General features: G+C 47.5%; 2 protein-coding genes across 2 annotated transcripts; one reads left to right on the top strand and one right to left on the bottom strand.

Annotated features, from left to right (window-relative positions):
- Positions 1–27: 27 nt before the first annotated feature.
- Positions 28–1,752, bottom strand: LOC131263116 (ras-related GTP-binding protein C). Its single transcript, XM_058265272.1, has 3 exons — positions 1,610–1,752; positions 723–1,540; positions 28–646 (listed from the first exon to the last, which is right to left on the bottom strand). The coding sequence occupies exons 1-3, from the start codon at positions 1,610–1,612 to the stop codon at positions 295–297; spliced, it is 1,173 nt and encodes a 390-aa protein (XP_058121255.1). The 5' UTR covers positions 1,613–1,752; the 3' UTR covers positions 28–294.
- A 1,082-nt stretch (positions 1,753–2,834) lies between these two features.
- On the top strand, positions 2,835–19,019 carry LOC131266372 (phosphatidate phosphatase LPIN3). The gene is made up of 5 exons (XM_058268865.1): positions 2,835–3,106; positions 13,221–16,195; positions 16,272–16,623; positions 16,691–16,794; positions 18,671–19,019. The coding sequence occupies exons 2-5, from the start codon at positions 13,398–13,400 to the stop codon at positions 18,918–18,920; spliced, it is 3,504 nt and encodes a 1,167-aa protein (XP_058124848.1). The 5' UTR covers positions 2,835–3,106; positions 13,221–13,397; the 3' UTR covers positions 18,921–19,019.
- Positions 19,020–19,389: the final 370 nt, after the last annotated feature.

Below are 19,389 nucleotides of genomic sequence, written 5' to 3'. Positions count from 1 at the left end.
ACACATAACTAAAAAAAACACTTCTAATACATTTTCATACACCATTATACATTTCGTTTTGAGAATATTAAATTTCAAAAAGAAAACCGACGTTTAAAACACAAACTTTAACACGGGAATTATTTATGTATCCTCTCCTTTACGCTTGCTGTTTCTCGACAAAGCAAAACAAATAAACTTTTTTTTTAAAATCAACGAGTTTGAGTAAATTTAGGTATGAATGTGTAAAAACTAAACAAGATTGCCCATGATTACTTTGCCATAAGAACATACTAACTGGATACGAATTCCGGTCTAACCCATCGATGACTTACTGCCGATATGAAGCTCGAAGTTTTTCGAACCACTTCCGTTGATAGAAGAAATTGCATTTACTCGGTAGTCGCTCGCATTGTCCGAGTCCTGTTCAAGCGCTTCCAGTTTCTGATGTTTGAAGCGTAACTCAAATACCTGAGTAATGGCCTCCCGGAAGCACAGGAAGTTGTAATCGATGACTCCTTGCCGGGCAAAGCTTTCCTCCCGGATGATGCAAACCAAGGCGAGGAATTTGTTTACTTCACGCAAGTAGAGGACCGTGCTATTGTTCATTTTTATGATGCTCGAACTTTGGTTGTCGAATGCGGGTACATCGGGATTGTCTCTGGAACTAGAAGGAATGGGAAAATAATTAAAAACATTTTGAAACACGAACGGACGTTTCGGGACGGGAAAATTATATTTACCCGTAGATACACGATAGATCAATGACTACATCGATCATATCACAGCATAGCTCGTAGCTCTGCATATCCACTGGTGTTGCGTCGGTGGCAATGTAAATTTTGGATACCACATCGAACAGGAACGCCTTTTCAATGCCCGAGTTATGAATAAACAGATTTAGCAAATTCTCGAGCGCTGCCAGTTGAGGTATCAACTTTTGGACCACTTTCGAAAACGCCTCGAAGATCGAATGATCGTAGATCGACGTGAGGTGGAAGTTCAAGTGTACTCCTTCGAGTCCAGCGTCGATCAGGTCGTCGGTCGCACGAGAGTGGATGTCCCGTTGCGATTCCATCTTAAAGTCATCGCTAACCCCGTCAACCTTGTGGATAAACACTTCGAACTTGATACGCGGATTGACCTTGTGTGCCTTGGTGACGGTCTGATTTAGCTTTGTCAACGCCTCCAAATAGTCGTCTTGCGCGTCAATTACGAACACTAGCGCACCGCAACCACCGAAGATCATGTCGGAATCGAATGTTGGATCGAAGAAATCAATCTGTCCTGGAAAATCCCAGATCTGGAACTGTACAAAGCTATTGTTGTTGATGTCATCTTTAACAATTTTGTTAGTCGATTCCAGAAACAGCGTCTCGTTCGGTGACATCTTGTGGAACACCACCTTCTGGATGGAGCTTTTTCCAGAACGGCGTAGTCCCATCAGCAGAATTCGGGGCTTATCATCCGACACACGATTGCTGTCGGTCTCGTGTTCAAAGTCGCCGTACCCGAAATCTTTCGGAAACGATCCCACTTGCTCCTCCTCGTCCTGATAGCTCTACGAAGGTAAAACGCAACAACATTTGCATTGAAAGCGCTAATCGCCAATCTTGTACTTTACTCTTACCATTTTAGCGCCAGCGAGTTTGTTCCAGCAAAAACACAATTGAGCAACGGTAGGAATGGAAAACTACAGAATACTACAACACACTTTATGCACTTTTGTTATCAAGATACGATGTCACAAGATCCGAACTGGAGGGTTGCATGTTTTTCAGTAAAGTGTTACGAAAAGGTAAACAACTACAGAACGTACTGTCAAAAATATTCACTTCCTACTTTTTGAATGTACCGCTTTCTTACACAGACCTTGGTATCATTTTTTAAAACGCTTAGCATCAACACGTGCAAATGGAAATTTGGGAATGAAAAATAAATAAAAATGTTTCCAATGAGCTGCACTAGGTCTTCCCTGAATTAAAATGGCCTTATGTAAGTAAGTAAATAGGTAAAGCATTTCAACTTAATCGACTGATTGTTGACCACTACAAAATTTTCCAACAGACATTCAATTGTGGCAAAATTATAACAATGAATATGCATCCACTGGAACGGAATAACTAGTTCAACCGATTTCACAATGCTACAATTCAATTATAATCCGAAGCTGATCAAAGTACGGCTGGATGGGGGAAACAAATTTCAACTAAGCATTGTTGAAAGTGTCAGCAAAAATGATTCTCTTTTTGTGGGCAAATATTGTGTTATAAAATGCCGAGCAAATCGGACGACAGCATCCAGTTTAATTTGAACGTCTGTACAACATTCAACCCCAGGATAAATCTCTCTCATCATGAGTAAACCTTTGCTTCTCATCATTGTCATCGTGTGCAGCCTTTATTTTATCGCAGCACAAGATGGGTAAGTGTTTCTACTCTCAAAGTTGTCTATCGTTGAAATATTAATGCAAATTGTTTTTGCGTAGAGATCAACCAGTTCAATTTGGGGCCCCCGATATCAGTAATCCACCATCGGACTCGATCAATCCTGCTGGCCCACCGCTGGACACAGAACAACCAAATGACCCACAGCATGAAGAATTACCAATAGATTTGCATCTTTAAACACCATTGTATCTGGTTAACAATAAATCATTGTTTAACGGACCAAAACAGTTGTTCAAAAACGCTTATTCAAACACCTTGGCAATGAAGCGTTTTTGTCCGCACAAGTGACATTTGAGACAGGCGAGCGTGCGCTCTCTTTCTAACAAACGCTTTGCACCCCTTGCTTCAGATAATCGATCAGTTTTCCGTCGGTCGTTCATGTGCAGGCCTCGAAAGTACTAGACGACGGAAAACAATCGAAAGTGAAGGAAAAAGGTTTTCCAAGTGTACTTCCAGAGTAAGTGGACGAAATAGAACCGAAAAGGTATTTTTGTAACAAGTTTAACCTGGGTAGAAACGAGGCTACGCGTCGTGTGCGGTTCCGTAGAGATCAGTGTAGGAAAAGAGTGGGAAAGTCCGAAGATAAATGTGGAACATTCCGTGGCTGAGAGCAGTATTCTAGAACATAAAGGCTGTATTCATCGGTCCAGAATTGAGTTAACCGCGGTCATTTTATTGTAAGTACGCTTTTCTTGAGTTCTATACTACAGGTAATCGCTTCCTCCTGTCTACGCAACCGGTCTTATGTTTCTGGATTGGGGAAGGAGAAAATCAATACTCCACAGTTTTTAGCATAAAATCCGCAACTCACGTTGCTGTGGTTCGGTAGTATTCTCCCTCCGATGGGAAACCCCAATGCAAAATCTCAAGCATTCATGTGTTCTGAGAAAGGATCAGGCAATTATTCACAGATATCCAAAGTTGACCCCGCGAGTTATGTTTTGTTGTAAACAAAGAACTACCGTTCGCACCTGAGCAGCTGTTTCTTTTTCTCTATAACCCTTCCGTTACTCCCCTCACCGCGACCGGGGTTGGGGTAGTGTTGGTGCAGTCGTTGAACGTCTTGGCTCTCCGGCAAGTGTAGGGGATAGGGAAGGGGTAAGCGGTCTAGCATCGCACCATACATCGTACGATACATCAGCCGACACCGGGCAAGCATGGTCCGATGCGTAAAGCCAACCCCAACAGGTTGGCTCGGCCTTCTTGCAGCCCGTTGCACTACGATGCGTGCATTGCTGGGGTAATCTGAATTGTTCCTCATTTACCCCAGGGTGTGTCCCAGGTATGTCCGGAAAAAATGTGCAGCAGCATAAATCGATGCCCCATTCTGACAGTTCTTCACAAGGATATGTACAGGAAAATCGATAAATATCTACTTCCGTTCCACCCCTCAGCCGGCCAGCGGAGGTCATCGATCTGCCCAAAAAAGTGCGCTTCCTTTGAAGAACTGGCTCTTGCGCATCTCAGGCCACACATACGATGGTCGATGAACTGCGACGGTACGCGACGACGGCGGCCGTGAATTTGGGGGAAGACATTTGAATTGCTGATTTTGCCGGCAAACCCTGGCGTTTACGTTGATGCACACACCGCGTCGTGTGATAAACGTGCCTTGGCTACAGGTTTACAGTTCGATTCGATGACCAGACGCAGCGAACGGCAAGAAGGAAGCGGCGGCCGCACATATTAACAACGGTGAATTTTCCCTCACGGTCATCATCACGAAGCCACGAGCGCTCGACCGTTTCTTCGAGCGAAGAAGACAACCTTGCCCTTCCCAGTGGCCCAGCACTGGCTCACCCAACAATGTACAACACCAACGAACGCGCTATTGTAAATTTCTCGTCTGTTTGGTGTGATTCACCATCGCCTCAGGCGGTCCAAGCCAATGGTCATAATTTTGTAGCATGTTTCTTATCGGAAAGGAAGGTACATTTGATGCATTTTGGTATGCGTTGTGAGAAGAATAACTTCCGCCTCCGAACAGACAGTGAAGCGAAACAAGGAAGGAATTCTTGCGTGTGCGCCTCTCGGATTCTACTACTACTGGGTCTGGTTGCCATTCGTTCGTGCAAGTAAAATCATGTTGCAACATGATTGCACCCGCTGGCAAAGAAGAAACGGACGGATATGCCATAAGAAAAATATCCGCAAAGGGAGGAAATAATGTCTGCGATGACTCACGGTGGAATCGCTAAGGGGCACTGTAAGGTACGCACAAAGGGGAACCAACAATAATGCGGTGATACACATAGGAAGATCGTCGAGTGAACCAACTTCGGGAAGTCTTCAAGTATGGAACGAGGTCGATAATTGTTGCATTTACAGATTGACGTCAGGAAGAAGATTTGCTTAGCCCCCTACTATTTTACGGAGATAAAGACAATCAGCCACACAAACATTCGCTTCGTAGGGTCAGGCGATCGATCGATACGAAGGTCAGGAGGGTAAGGAAATCATACGATCATAAAGAGATAAGCCTAAATCTTCCGTTTTCCTCATCCCCAGTCAACCTGTTTCTTACATTGCCACACTGTCTTCCTGGTCTTCCGCCATAACATGGCGCGAGCGCGCGATCGTGCATCCATTCCAACATAGACAAAACCACTTTCGCTGACGCACCGAACATCGGCGCGGTTGGCTTAGAGGTTTTGTTGTTTGTGGCCCGAAGCAAACTATTGCGCCGCAACTTTGAGCAGCAGGCGATCGAGCTGCTCCGCCATTGGTTAATGCGAGAAGGGCACGTCTCTATGCGTAATAGGATGCTGCTATCTGCACGCTGCATGAAACTTACCTCTCGAAACGTGGCCGACATGCTGTGTCTGCTCTTGATATTATGATGGTGTTTATCAGGGAAAAATAGGATGGGAAATTTCGGCCGCCACCTTATCAAACCTATTCTTCGTGTGTAGAAAATTACCGGGGGGATGACTTGAAAATTCCAAAACACTTGATTGATAAAACCAACCCCGGCATGGTGTAGATAAGACAAGTTGATCAGTGTTCCTTTTTTTTTTATCAAAACATCTACTGTAAAGTTTCTACGTCAACAACAGAACCCCTCTCCCCCGCGTCTGTGTGTTCCGCACTTTCTGTTTTGACCTTCACTGGTTCGTTGCTCGAGCGACAACACGTACCGCACACCGCCGACCCCTCAGATCATCCTCGTCGTGATCATCATTACCGTCATCGTCGCCGGCATCGGTCTGGTCCGGCAAGCTAAGGTTTCCGCCACCGACCACCACCACCACCCGGCCCGTTGTTGGGTTGTTTACGTGCGAATGGTCGTGCCCCCAAGGAAAGAATTTAGCGCCATACTTACCACCACCCGTCCGCTCTGTCCGCCACATTCCTCTAACATTCGTTTCGTGGCTATTATTCACTTTCAACGTTGGTTTTACTCGCTTCTTGTAAGAGTAACATTGTAGAACGAAGGCGCAGGGAACGGGTACGATGGTGGAGGGGTACGATGGTTTGTTGTTTGGAAGTGGACAACCATCAAGGCGGAAGTCATCTCTCGCGCCACCCCTCAATCCCGATTTCTAACCCCGAGGATCGTGCAGGCAACACAAGATAGATGGAACCACCAACTCATTCATGGCATTCACGGCATTTTCGACGGCGTAGTACAGTGTTGCAGCGTTGTTTACGAACGGCAAACGGAAAATCCGGTCTCCAGGAAAGACAGTGCCGGGGGCGGGAGGGAGGTTTCAAAACATGTTTTTCAACACCCACAACAAACCACACGTTGATCGTGTCCTCTGCGTATTAGTTCTAGGGGGAGGGACCTGCATCGTGGATCGTACGATCATCGTATACCTTCTTTCCTTGCAAAGGCACACACCTACCTACACGTTTTCTATAGGATGTCAAGTGTGTCACTCCATGCGGTTCGTGTAAGTCCAGCTAGCAGTTGCATGAAGGTAGATCAGTTACATCGTCGTCACGTGTTACGTCGTTTGGCTTTCGAGGAGTTGGTAGGGTACTTTTACTGCTAGAAAACAAACGGCTTCAAACAATCTGTAAGCGAGCGATAGTAATTTGTTTAGCTGCACCTCTTGAGTCTTCCAACGCCGAGGGAGAGAGGACACGATGGAGACATTGCATGGTCGATACGATAAACAACAACAGTTAGCACTTGGCGTGTTTTGATACTCGATCGTATATCGCCAACGCCACAACGGCGAGCAGGTTCTAGTTGATTGAATTAATTATTGGAGAGCACATGACGGGCGCTATTGCACGTCAACCGGAAGTGCGCATAGGACCAAAACAAACGGTATTCACCCGTGATCGATGAATAAATTTCAATACACACGGGCATTAATTGGTACGAAATAGGAAGTATTTCTAGGCAACTTTTGCTATAAAATGAAAACAGAACTTGAGCCGGAAGAAGAAATTGGCGATCTGTCTTATCGATTATGAAAATGCAGAATGGTCTGGATATTGCGTATCACAATTTGGCATTGTGGCCAAACCTGCATGTTTGCCGGCTCGTCTGTCGACTTATCTCGCTGTCGGTGTCGCTCGAAGCGAACAGCTTTTGCTCCAAGGACACACGCACACATAATCCTGTCCGCGGCGTTATTTGGGATCTAGGAGGAAGAGCCAGAGGCAAAACATATCTAATAAATTGTGCGCAAAATGGTCACATATTGTCGCGCCCCGGTTCGTTACCGCAATCACGAGCAGCAGTAACATAGCGGTTCAAGCTGTTTGTATGTGTTTGAGAAAAACCCGCGAATTGGACCTCCTACCTCCATTGGTCACACCACGCACCTTCTAATGCCCATCGGTTTGGTGGCCATTAGCATTGCAAACCTTCGGCAGCACGGCTTTTCAGGGGACGGACAGGGTTTTGCTCCCCACCGAGAAGTGTATTTTGAGTGAACGATCCCGCCAAACCCAACACCAACCATTTTATCGTGTGTAAAAAAATGGCCGACTTTTTCCTTACCCATGCGGATTGGCCGATCGGCGTACTACTTCTGGTAAGTGGCCAGAGAAGTGCGGGAGAGAGCGGAAATAAACAGCGGTTTGGCCGCGGGGCTCGCTTTTTGGTGTGGGGAATTTTTCTTCATTATTTTCCCAACAATTTGTTCCCAGTTCGCTACACACGTGCCATATTTACTCGCAAAACCCCCATCGATTTACTTGAAGAGAGGAAACAAGACGAATCCGTTTTCTTCTACTGACCTTGGAGTACGGTTGAAGAAACCCTAGATACGGTAGTACCATCGGCGGGAACATCGGGAATATCGCGCGAAGAAGAGAAATGAATTGCTTCATCACTTTATTTTTAACCGCATCCATTGAATGATGCTGTTCGGTCAGTTCTTCGTTACTGCAAAGTTCATTTATCTTTTCATGTAGACTTATATTTCAACCTTCAAATACGTGAATACACAAATCGAAGGTTGGTTGGCTCTGAATCATGGGTGTTTCTGATAATAATTTTTCTGGGCTGCTTCCGAATTATCCGAGCGGTTAACATGACGGTGTGTTCACGTGCTGTGCATGCGCAGGTCCACGCACCCGGTACACGCGAGGGTGCCATGATGCGATGCGGCATGGAGAGGTCCCCGAACAGGTGCCGATACTGTCAAAATAAAAGCAGTAGAACGAAGGAAAATTGCGGTTCTTTTCGAGCTCCTCCAACATGCTGAATGATTCATGATCTTGAGGCCGAAGTCGAAGCGTGGACGACAAACACAATTGACCGGTCACGTTGCTGCAGCGTGTTGCCTAGCCAATCGAATATGGTTCCTCCTTTCATCTATGGCTTCGGCGGTACAGCTCGTGAATACCAAACGTAATTCCGGGCCAGTATAGTACACGTTCAATTGCGGGGAAGCACGATAAAACATCACATTCCCATGGTATCCTGGCCAAAGTGGACATAAATTGGTCGGCTTGATGTGGCGTTGGGTTTGTTTTGTTCCCCAACGGACGAAGGCCCGATTGACTGCCAAAACGCCGCGACTAGTGCTATTTTTGGATGGCCATTTCGGGTATGATCTATGCGATTAGGAGTGCTTCAAACTTGTAAACAATGCTTGTGCAAAAGGGATTGACAATGCTTGGCCGGTTATGCGTGCTATTACGAAATGGTTTTTACGGTTCCATGATTACAATGTTTTGCATGGTGCGTACAAGTATTTCTGTAATGATACGACATAGGGTCGGCAAGCCAGATATTTAAACAAGGATTTATGAAAAGTTTGCTAAAACCTGCAGTTGGAAGGTGGCACTTGTAGAACTCCATTTTCAAATCAATATTTATACATTGAAGTTTTCCTATAGTAGCGTGATCGTGTGGCAATTGCAAAACCGGCAACAAACACATCATTACTGAGACTGCCAGTACTGCGGCGCTAATCAACACTCATCATCGATGATGATGATGGTCACGGCACTTCTCGAGGGGCGCTCGTAATTATGCGAAAAATTGACTCTTTCACCACATGGGGGTCTGGTGAAACCGAAGGGAGTGCGGTATCGCAAACGCTAAACAACGTCTTTGGCGACTGTTCACGCATACACTGTTACGTACATCTTGTCTCTGTCCCCAACTCTACACCCCCTTAGCGCTTACCGTTCCGACGGATTGCTTTAAGATCCGCGGCACGGCGTCTTCTCGCGGCCAACATAAATACACACACGTTCCTAGAAACGCTCCCCATCAGTCAAACACACACACACAGAGTGATCACAACAGCTATTCCGCGGCCCTTGGTGGCGTGTGGTGGGGACACTCGTGTCCATTCGCGTGCTCGCCAACCTGCGGCTTGTCTTGGCGTTTGGTTCAGTCGCAAAACCAACCCCAACCAGTACGGAAGTGTGTCCTCTCGTTTGGGGAGGCGATTTTCTGTACCGCGACTCTCTGTGCCACCGTCTTCGGGTGGCGGTGTTTAAACGAAAAAGAAAATAGTAGTTGAAAACGCTCGAATTGCTAAATAAGAACAGACGTATTGTGAACATGTGAACCTACGTAGTGTTCTTGCTGTAGAAAAAGTTAACTTCAAAGGCTTGACAAAGCCGAGTATAAAGTATCGAAAGTGTGCGCCATCTGAGAGACATAAGCATCTCTGTGTAAATCATAGAAGCATTTCTTGATCGCGTGCGCAGCCTCGACGAGTGTTTGAGAAAGTAAACGGGAGTATCCCATCAAAACAAACTACTGGAAAACGGTAGAAACATTCTAGAAGTGTACCAATCACCGGTAGTGAATTGAGGGAACCTGTTTGTGCAGAAGAAACAAAAACAATCTAATTTTTCGTAAAAGATATCATCCTTTTTGTGGGAGTATGGAAAAGTTCCCACAGCTAGTCTCTGTGTCAAATTGATAGTTATTGTGGCATAGGACTAAAGCGGCGAAACATAGAGGTGGCAAAAAGTTCCAAGGTTAGCTTTTCGTTCAGGAAACCTAATTTAAACCTGCTAGCTAACTAGGAGGTAAGTAAGAACTAACGGGGGTCCCATGGTCATGTATGTGAGTGCAAACATGAAATTAAAATTATGCCTTTCTTTTTTTTTTTGGTTTATATCTGCGAAATCGTTGGGTTATGCCCTCTTCTTCCACCCCACCCGTTGTGTGTGCCGCAAATGTCGGAGAAGATTTTTACTTTGACACTGACACCCCGAACGCGACCTGGTCTCTCGCTCTGGCTTGGCCGTGGAAGTCGTGATCCTCAAACGCGGAAACTATTTTTGTCATTGGCAACCGGCGATGTTTGTTCTTTGGGTGTGGGGTATGTTTTTGGTTCGTGTCGTTTTAAAATGCGATCCAATTTTTCCCTTTTTCGACCGTCTCTCAAACACTGTTCCTTACAGGTATCGGTCATTTATCATCGAGGAAAATATCGTCCATGTGTGGGAGATGTTTGGAAATAGGCATGTTTGCCCAAAAATAGATCGATTACTCAAGCGACGATCAAAAACGGCGGCACCGACCGTACTGTAAGCGACAGGGGAGTTATATTTTGTCGGTTCTTGTATGATGGTAAAGTATGGAAAGCCTTTGGTTACGTTTTACTCGCGGGGAACATTTCCGCTCATTTGTCCCAGACAGGAACCGGTTCCGGTACACACCGACGTCATTCGGCGGTCGTTGATATGAGCAAACAGCATACACGTGCTTGAGAAGAGTGATGGAATTCCGATTACCTTGTTTTGTTTGTATGCCAAGCCGAACGGCAGGGACAGCGAGGTTGTCGACTATCACGCGTTGCTTGATTCTGAGATGAATGACTTTAAGTGCCGACCGGCGGAGGAACGTCACCCCGAAGGCAAGAGCACACGAGAATGCAACAGACGAGTAATCGGCGGCTCATTTTGCCACGTACCAGGATGCCGATGATGATAATGATGCTTTTTTTGCTTGGCGGCGTCGTGTCATGTGGGTCCAAAGGTCGATCGAGTGGGATTTCTAGAGAAGTGGAAGGAAAGACGGGGGATCGGTGTGTAACGGGAGATCGCGGCACGAAGCGGTGAAAGTGACGTGGTTGTTTAACGCAAAAAAGGAAGAACGCACCACACGATCGATGGCAAGCTTCGCTCGACCATGTTCCAGTCTTGCTGGTCGTACGGGTGGGGGGAATGGAGGGCTGGGGATTGCGGCATGTCAGCTGATCGCGTGCAGCGTCGCGAGTGGCCAGTTGTTGCAACCAGTAAGCAAGCGCGTGAACCGTGGGTTGACCCAAATCCGGCTGGCAGAACGAGTTTATTTTTGGGGAGGAAAACTGCTCAACAACTTGCCATTTCTGTCATGCTTGTCGTTGATTATCGTTACCTAAAGCGACTCAGGTTGAACTGTGCGAAGAGTAGAGGAGAGAAGGTTTGGTTTTTCTTACACATTGCACCATTATCCTATGCGGGTTAGAATGTTGATCAACTCACAAACAAAAAAGTAGTGAATGATCAACACCGACAAATGCAACGCGTGTTAAAGGTCATTCTTTCTCTCTTGGTTCGTGCACTAGTCCGTTTGACGATTGGATTATCGCAATCGCAAACTCATTGCGTTATCGACACCGAGGTCTCGGTCGCCATTCTCGGTCCAAGCGACGACCTACGCGGCGAAGGGCCCCGTGCTGAGGTTTCACTTTTCATGACGCAATTAAAGGTAAATCAGTGTGTTCGGCGTGTTAGCGAAATCAGTTAACCTTTGAGCCAACTTGAGAACCCACCCAACGCAAACAAAGGGGGGACAAAGAAAACCCTCGCTTCCCCTAAAAGAGGTGAATTTCTGCAATGAGAATTTTGAAGCAAACTTCTTGCCTCTTTTAATATTGGTTCGTTCAATGTGTTTGCTGTATTTATGTATATGCTGTATTTGCTGTGGTCGGTTCACCTTAAGGTTAGAAGGTTCACAACCGTTCGCAAGGTAATCAACCGTAGATTATCAACGACCTTCAATTAAATCGTTTAAATTAGGTCGGTGGGGGGTGTGAAAAAATATCCTTTTTCCACTTTTAACCCCTCTTGAAAAACAAGTATCCTTCTTCCCGCTACCCGCGGCGAATTTACGGCGATTTACATCTCAGCTAGCAAACCCGTCAGTGTACGTAGAACATCAAACAACGATAGCCTACTGTAAAGTATTTGATGTTGAATCGTCAAACTTCCAAATGGCAACACAAAAGGGTCAAGTAGGGGAAAATCGCTTTCCGGTCTAAAACATACTTTTGCGAGGATTGTTGTGATTCGCGCTCGTTTCCTGATGCGAAAAAGCGATCATAGCCTACTTTATCCTGCACCCCTCAATTGTTCGTGTCTACTACAAACATCCAAACGACAACTATCATTTTGGAAGATCCTAGAAAGCGACGAATTGTCTACTTGACCCGTTTGTGTTGCTATTTGGTGGTTTGACGATTCAAATGTAAAACGCTGTAAATGAGAAAATTTGCGATCGCATTCTCTTTCTTTCCATCCATAACCACATTTCGCAGAACCGGATGTTGGTAATCTGTTGCAATTTTCATTTCATCCCATCAAAACGGTGGCGTTGGTTTCTTATGTTTTACACCATAGAAAAAAGAAACGTTGCCACGCGATGGGGGGGCATTGTCAATGGTGCAAATTGGTGCTACCAACACACCAAGCACCAGCGTGCAATTGGGTATTATGCTGCTCCAAAGCGGGGGGGCTAATTTGCGTGCTTCTACCTCGTTGTTGAAGTGATGGCGAGGAATAATGACGGTTTACTTGCAGTGTGACGCAAATCGCTGCTGAAAGGGGTGACACCACCGTGTAGGCGTGTTAGGGGATGGTAAGAGGAGGGAAAATGTCACGCGCCACGAAGAAAAGCTGCTGAATCACCTGTCCCGACCGTCCGTGCACTTATAGGTTTATTTGTTTATCCCGCCTCCAACTGGTTGGCAGCCAAGCTGCCGCCAGCAAGGAAAATAACATGGCACGTTGTTTCTTAGACGTCCCTAGTAGATAGTACGCAAGTGGGTTCTGACATCCGAAGTGAGTAATCCTTGGAAAGAATTATAGTTGAACCCTCAATAAATAATCACATTCGGGTAGGGTTCTTTTCGGCTAGCGTCTTTCGTTAGAGGCATCATTTCCGTGCCGTGCTCCTCGGGGTTGTTTATCGGCTCATTGCGTGGGCAAAGGTTAAAGTACGATTTACCGAACCTCAAGAGAGGGAGGGGGTGCTCTTATCTGGACAAACAGTGCTCCCCGGCCGTTCATATTTATCTAATCTAACATCCAGCTACTCGCAACAACCCCGGAACAACACTTGATTTCATTGGTTTCCTTTTTCTCTACTTCCAGATCTAAACGCTAGACGACGACGACGCATCGAAAGTGAACGTGAACTCGGTCTAGTCTCGGTTCGTCAGTCCTCACAGTCCCCAACGTGCGTGATAAACGTGTGATACGTGTTGCCACTTTGGTTGTTCGTCGTTGTCGTTGTTCCTAGTTCCCTAACCACAAGCGCCAGCGTTCAAGATGAATAGCTTGGTGAGTTTGTTCAGCAACGTGAAGGAGTTCTACAGCGAGATCAATGGCGCCACACTGACCGGCGCAATCGATGTGGTCGTGGTGGAGCAACCGGACGGATCGTTCGTCAGCTCGCCGTTTCACGTACGCTTCGGCAAGCTGGGCGTGCTGCGCAGTCGCGAGAAGGTGGTCGACATCGAGGTCAATGGCGAACCGGTGGAGTTGCAGATGAAGCTGGGCGAATCCGGTGAAGCGTTCTTCGTGGAAGAGTGTGCCGAAGATGACAGCGAAGTGCCGGCACATATGGCCACCTCGCCGATCCCAACTCACTCGTATCTGACCAACTATGAGGGCGCTAGCGCACAGGGCGCCGATGGGCCAATCTTTAAACCCATCGGAGCAGAAAGCGGTGCCGAGGGACAGTCTTCGGTCGTTGGTCCGGTGGATGCGGGTGAGGGTACCTCGATGATGATGATCCGGGAGAGCGATGGAGCAGCCGTCGTCGGTGAGGAGGAAGTGATGCCCCGACCGCGTCGCAACTCGGTGGATCTCTCGAATGAGAACGCCGAGCTGGAGAGAGTAAAGTACGAAAACCAAAGATCCGAGTACAGCCACCGGCGGCACACGGACAACGTTACCAACAGGCCGGACCTGTCGCTGACGAAGAAGGAGTACACCATGCAAAAGCTTCGCCAGGAATGGGTCGCAGCGGCGGAGGCAGCCGAGCAGGAGCAGATCTTCCACATGGAGGGTCTGGATGACGACAGTGGCGCTGCTGGAGGCGGAGGTTCAGGAGTGGATTGGAAAAATAGCACGCCCCTACCGGGTGGTGATCAGTCGTTGGAAGACAAACATTTTAAACCGATCGATGCTCAACCGACCACTACCGGATCGGCGGCAGAGGTTCTGCCAGTGGCCACCACCAGCCCAGCAGTAAACCAGCAACAACAACAGGGCAGTGTGGAAGCTTTGGGTGACTCCAAATCGAAGAAGAAACGGAGGAAGAAGTCGCTGATGAAGAAGAAAAATACGCAACGCAAGAACTCGACCAGCAGCAGCTCCGGTGGCGGATCGAATCATTCCGATCCGAACGAAGGTACGGAAACATCGGACAGTCTCACCGCATCTCAGCTCAGTGGAGGTTCACCGAAAGACACCGGTGAAGATAACGCAGCATTGCTGGCCGCGAAAGAAAAGGAGAGCTCCATCAAGGAAGGTAGCGAAACGCCGGAACCATCCTCAGCGCCTGGCGTCACCGCTCCCATTCCGGCGGCAATGTCCTCCAGCCACCATGCCGAGCTGGACGTGCATTTCTTCAGCGACACGGATGTGGGGCTCGGCACAAGCCCACAGCAGTCGCGCCCATCGACACCGATTCAGAGCGACACGGAGTTCGAGATGTCGCAGCGCGAAAAGCCCGTTACGGAAGATCAGAAGCTGCTTTATGGTGACGCGTGGAATTGGGGTGAGCTGCCGACGACGCAGTCCGAGGCGAAAGCGGGCGGAGATCCGGACGGTGGCAAGCAGGCGCAGCACAACTCCATGCTAAACGGGCTCATGAGTTTGATGAAGTACAACAACAAAAAGAAACGTCAAAGCGTCCCTGATGGCTTGTATCTGTCCGACCTGGACAAAGTGATGGAGCCGGAGATTGCCAAACTGTACTTCCCTCCGCTACCGATCCGCAAGCAGAAGAAGGACGAGCAGCAGCGTGGGGGCGACGGTGGCAGTGGTGAGGATGAAGATCGCGAGAGTGGCAATGGGACGTCGATCCCGCAGAGCCCCACGTCGATGGAGGATGGTGCGATGCTGAAGGAAGGGACCGATTCGGACTTTGACGACCATCACCACCATCAGCGGCAGACAAAAACGAGCGAAGCCGATCTAGTTGGCCAGTCGATCGATACGATCGCCATATCGCTCTGTGGAGGACTGGACACTCCCGACGGTCCCTCGGAGGAGCAGTTCGATCGTGCGCGCCTGCAGTACTCGAACGTGCTAGCCGACCCGAGCGTGTTCGGGTCTCCGGATCTGGTGGTGCGCATCAACGGCAAGTACTACAGCTGGGCTGTAGCGTGTCCGCAGGTCATGACAATGCTAGCATTCCAAAAGGCGCTTCCAACCGAGCTGCTGGACAGCAAGAAAGGAGGAGGTGATGGGGACGAGTCCAAAAAGCAACAGGTGGCCCCGGAACAACAGCAGCAGCAGCAACAGCAAGCGCAACAACCGCAGCCAAACGTTGGCGGGCGATGGTGGTACTGGCGACGTTCGAACGAATCGAAACCGGCACCATCGAGCAGCGAGGCACCCCCGCTGACACCTTCCACTCCGACGGCGGCCAACGAGCTAGGAATGGATGGTGTGGATGGTTCTAAAGCATCGTCTGCCGTAGCCACGCAGACGTCACGCTCGAACTCGCCGGATGAGGATGGTAATGCCGCACCGGGAACAGCGGGAGCATCCGCCGCGATGGACGCTTCACCGTACAAGACGGCGACGAAGGCGGAAGATGGCTACAATGGATCTCTTTCGTCCGAAGATTCCGAGCTGGTGATGGAAAAGTCGCATCAGTCAATGATGGACAACAGCAACGACAAGGCGCTGGCGCTATCGAGCGAGAAGTACCGAAAAACGCTCCGCCTTTCGTCCGAGCGTATCCATCAGCTGAATCTGCAGGATGGCATCAATGAGATTGAGTTCAGTGTGACCACGGCCTATCAGGGTACAACCCGCTGCAAGTGCTACCTGTTCAAGTGGAAGCACAGTGATAAGGTTGTGATTTCCGACATTGATGGCACGATCACTAAGTAAGAATGATGTCAAAATCTCTTTCGGTTTAAAGATTGCATGTATTTTATTTCACAACTTTCATCCCCTTTCTAGATCGGACGTCTTGGGCCACATTTTGCCGATGGTTGGCAAGAGTTGGGATCAGATTGGAGTGGCGCAGCTTTTCTCCAAGATCGAGGAGAATGGCTATAAGATGCTGTACCTGTCGGCCCGAGCCATTGGGCAGGCGAAAACGACCAGGGGGTACCTTCAGTCAATCCGCCAAGGCGACGTGAAGCTGCCGGACGGCCCACTACTGCTCAATCCAACCTCGCTCATGTCCGCTTTCCACCGGGAAGTGATCGAAAAGAAACCGGAACAGTTTAAGATCGCGTGTCTGAATGACATTCGGGACCTGTTCCCCGATAGGAACCCGTTCTATGCTGGCTACGGCAATAGGATTAACGTAAGTGGTTGCGTTTTGGGACGCTCTTGTTTACTGGATCATAATGTTACGTTTTCCCATTTTTTAGGATGTATGGGCGTACAGGGCTGTTGGCATTCCGACGTCTCGAATTTTCACCATCAATCCAAAGGGAGAGCTGAAGCACGAGCTGACACAAACATTCCAATCAACGTAAGTTTCCACTGGTTTTATCGCTTTCTAGTGTACATACTCATATGTTTTCGTCTCATTATTCGGCATCATTCGGGATACACACGGACAACATTTGTGAATATGCGTGCATAGAATAGAGAAAAATGTTAACGAAACATAACTTTATTTATCGGCTTTCGGTGTTTTTGGCGTCATTGGTAGCACGCGCTGGGAAGCGCATCGCCTAATCGGGATTTCGCGAGAAAAATGTATATATTCTATAGCAGCATAAATTACACACTACTCCAACACACAACAACACAAACACAAAGGCACCACAAAGGGGACACACTTTTTCAATCGGTCCGGGAGGGTGATTTTCCAAATTTAAACAGCAGATTCTTGGTTAATCTGTCTTGGTTACGCACCTTGGCCTTTCATTGATCATCTATCGCAATGGTTGAGTTATTGTATAGTTTGCGAAACGTGTGGGATACTCATGTTGGTTCTTTTTTTATTTTTATTTATTTTGTTTCATTCGACGTTCGGGCAACCCAACACACCCAACCTACAACCTTCCAATTAATTGCCTGCGTTAACGCCAAAACGAACCGTATTCGTTTTACACGTTGACCCTGTCTTCCTGTTGCACATTTCACTGATGTTGTGTGTAAAAACAAACAAATTAGATATACCGGCCAATCGCTGGTAGTGAATGATTATTTCCCACCGGTCGAACACGAGTCACCCGAGTCTGACTACTCAGACTACGACGAGGACGACGATGACTACGACGACGAGCAGCTGCAGTTTCCAATCGAAACGAGCGGTGATGAGCATCATCAGCAGCGACCCCAGCATCAACAGCTGCCGCAGCAACAACAAACCCCCAAAATCAAGCACTCAGCAGCTTCCGGTTTTGCCGAGTACCGATACAGAGACTCCGGAATTACCGTTCCACCAAACACTCCGGCCTACCCCAAAACACCTGACCTGATATATTACTCTTGATATAGCGCTGCTACGCCACCCCTCCTTCCCCCCTGAGTCCAACAGAGAGAAGAATGTTCCTTGTTTGATTTATTTTGCTCTCTATATTACCTGAACCTGAATTGGTTGTGCCATGACCAAGACCGGTCGAAGTATATTGGTGAACGCTTGTCCAGAAACCGTCCACCTTGTCCAGAAGACAAATACTCCAGTATAAGTGAGTGTGAGAGTGTGTTTGCCGCAAACTAGTAGAGGCAAACCACTGGGCCAAAAAAAAAATGCTAGTCAAACTATTCGTGTCAAACTCCTCAACGGTGATTCGGTGAAATGATAGTGTTTGAATTCCACCCCGATAAAGTGTGAGCGATAGGCCGGTTCTTCAAATTTCACCCCCGCAAATATCGTGCCATTAGGTGTGTTAACGCGTGAGGAAACGATTCGATGGTAAGCATATTGAAAGCGTATTGAAAAAAACATGGCCTACCTTTCCGTCCAAATCCGTGTGGAGGAATAGCTCCTAGCACGGGATGCGTTCTAACTGCCGCGTTAAAACGGATGACGACTTCATGCTTGGCCGCTAACCTCATCCAACAAAGTAATAACACACGTTCAGATGGGACTAATAATCATCCATGTATCGCTTTGTTAAAAACTAAGGCTTACTCTTGTGGATCTGTCTGTATAAAGCTTAAACCATCCATGTGGTGTTTGGGGTTACAATGGAACATTTCACCACTTAATGATTTCTACCACACATTACTTCAATACTTGTTTATGCTAGTTGAATGTTTTTTCTTCGCTTTGTTTCGTTCGTCCGGTGGTATTCGGTTCTGTGAATCAATACTAACGATACGCAGATGCTCCCGTTTTTTTTAATGTAGATAATTTTGACTAAACAATGGTTTCCTCCGTGCACTCGTTACAGTTACGCCAACATGGCTTACATCGTTGACCAACTCTACCCGCCGATTAAGCACATCGAGGAGGAGGATAACGAATATACCAGCTTCAACTACTGGCGTGAGCCAGTTCCGGAGATCGACTTCGATGGCTGTGACATCTCCGGTTCCTCCTCCAACGGGTCGGCTTCAGGGTTGTCCGCCGCTAGTGAAAAACTCTCCCCATCGGCAGCCACAATCGTTCAGCAAGCCCTGCCAACTATTCCCGAGAACTAGGCAGATCAGAAAGATAAACCTTTCCTCTCTAGCGCTTCGGCAAACACAATAGTCGAGACACATTCGGTAGATGAACTCGTTAAACAAAAAAAAAGAAAACTGCAGGAACTGAAGAGCGTTGCGGTCGATGTTTCGTAAACCAAACAAAAGCAACCCATGAAATACTTATCTTTCAAGAAAATCACTCTTCTTATTAATAATATTTATCCTATTGCTTGCAAATTAGGTGCTTGTTGATCGCTGCCGCGCAAAGTCTGTTACGCTATCGTAATCGAGTTGCTTCCAACGGGTGTTGAATTTTTGATCCCCTGTACTTGTGTTGCGATCGGCTCTATTCTGTTTGTCGCCGGAGGTTGCACCACCACCTAAGAATAAACCATTTAAAATGCTTCATTGTGTGCTTCGAGGACGTAGAAAAACCTGCCTAATAAACCTGCCAGTGAGGGGGCAAAACTAAGCTCTATTACGA

The sequence above is a fragment of the Anopheles coustani genome, chromosome 2, assembly GCF_943734705.1.
Source record: "Anopheles coustani chromosome 2, idAnoCousDA_361_x.2, whole genome shotgun sequence".
Taxonomy (NCBI): domain Eukaryota; kingdom Metazoa; phylum Arthropoda; class Insecta; order Diptera; family Culicidae; genus Anopheles; species Anopheles coustani.
Note: the sequence above shows the minus strand (reverse complement) of the source record. Positions and strands in the feature narration are given on the sequence as shown.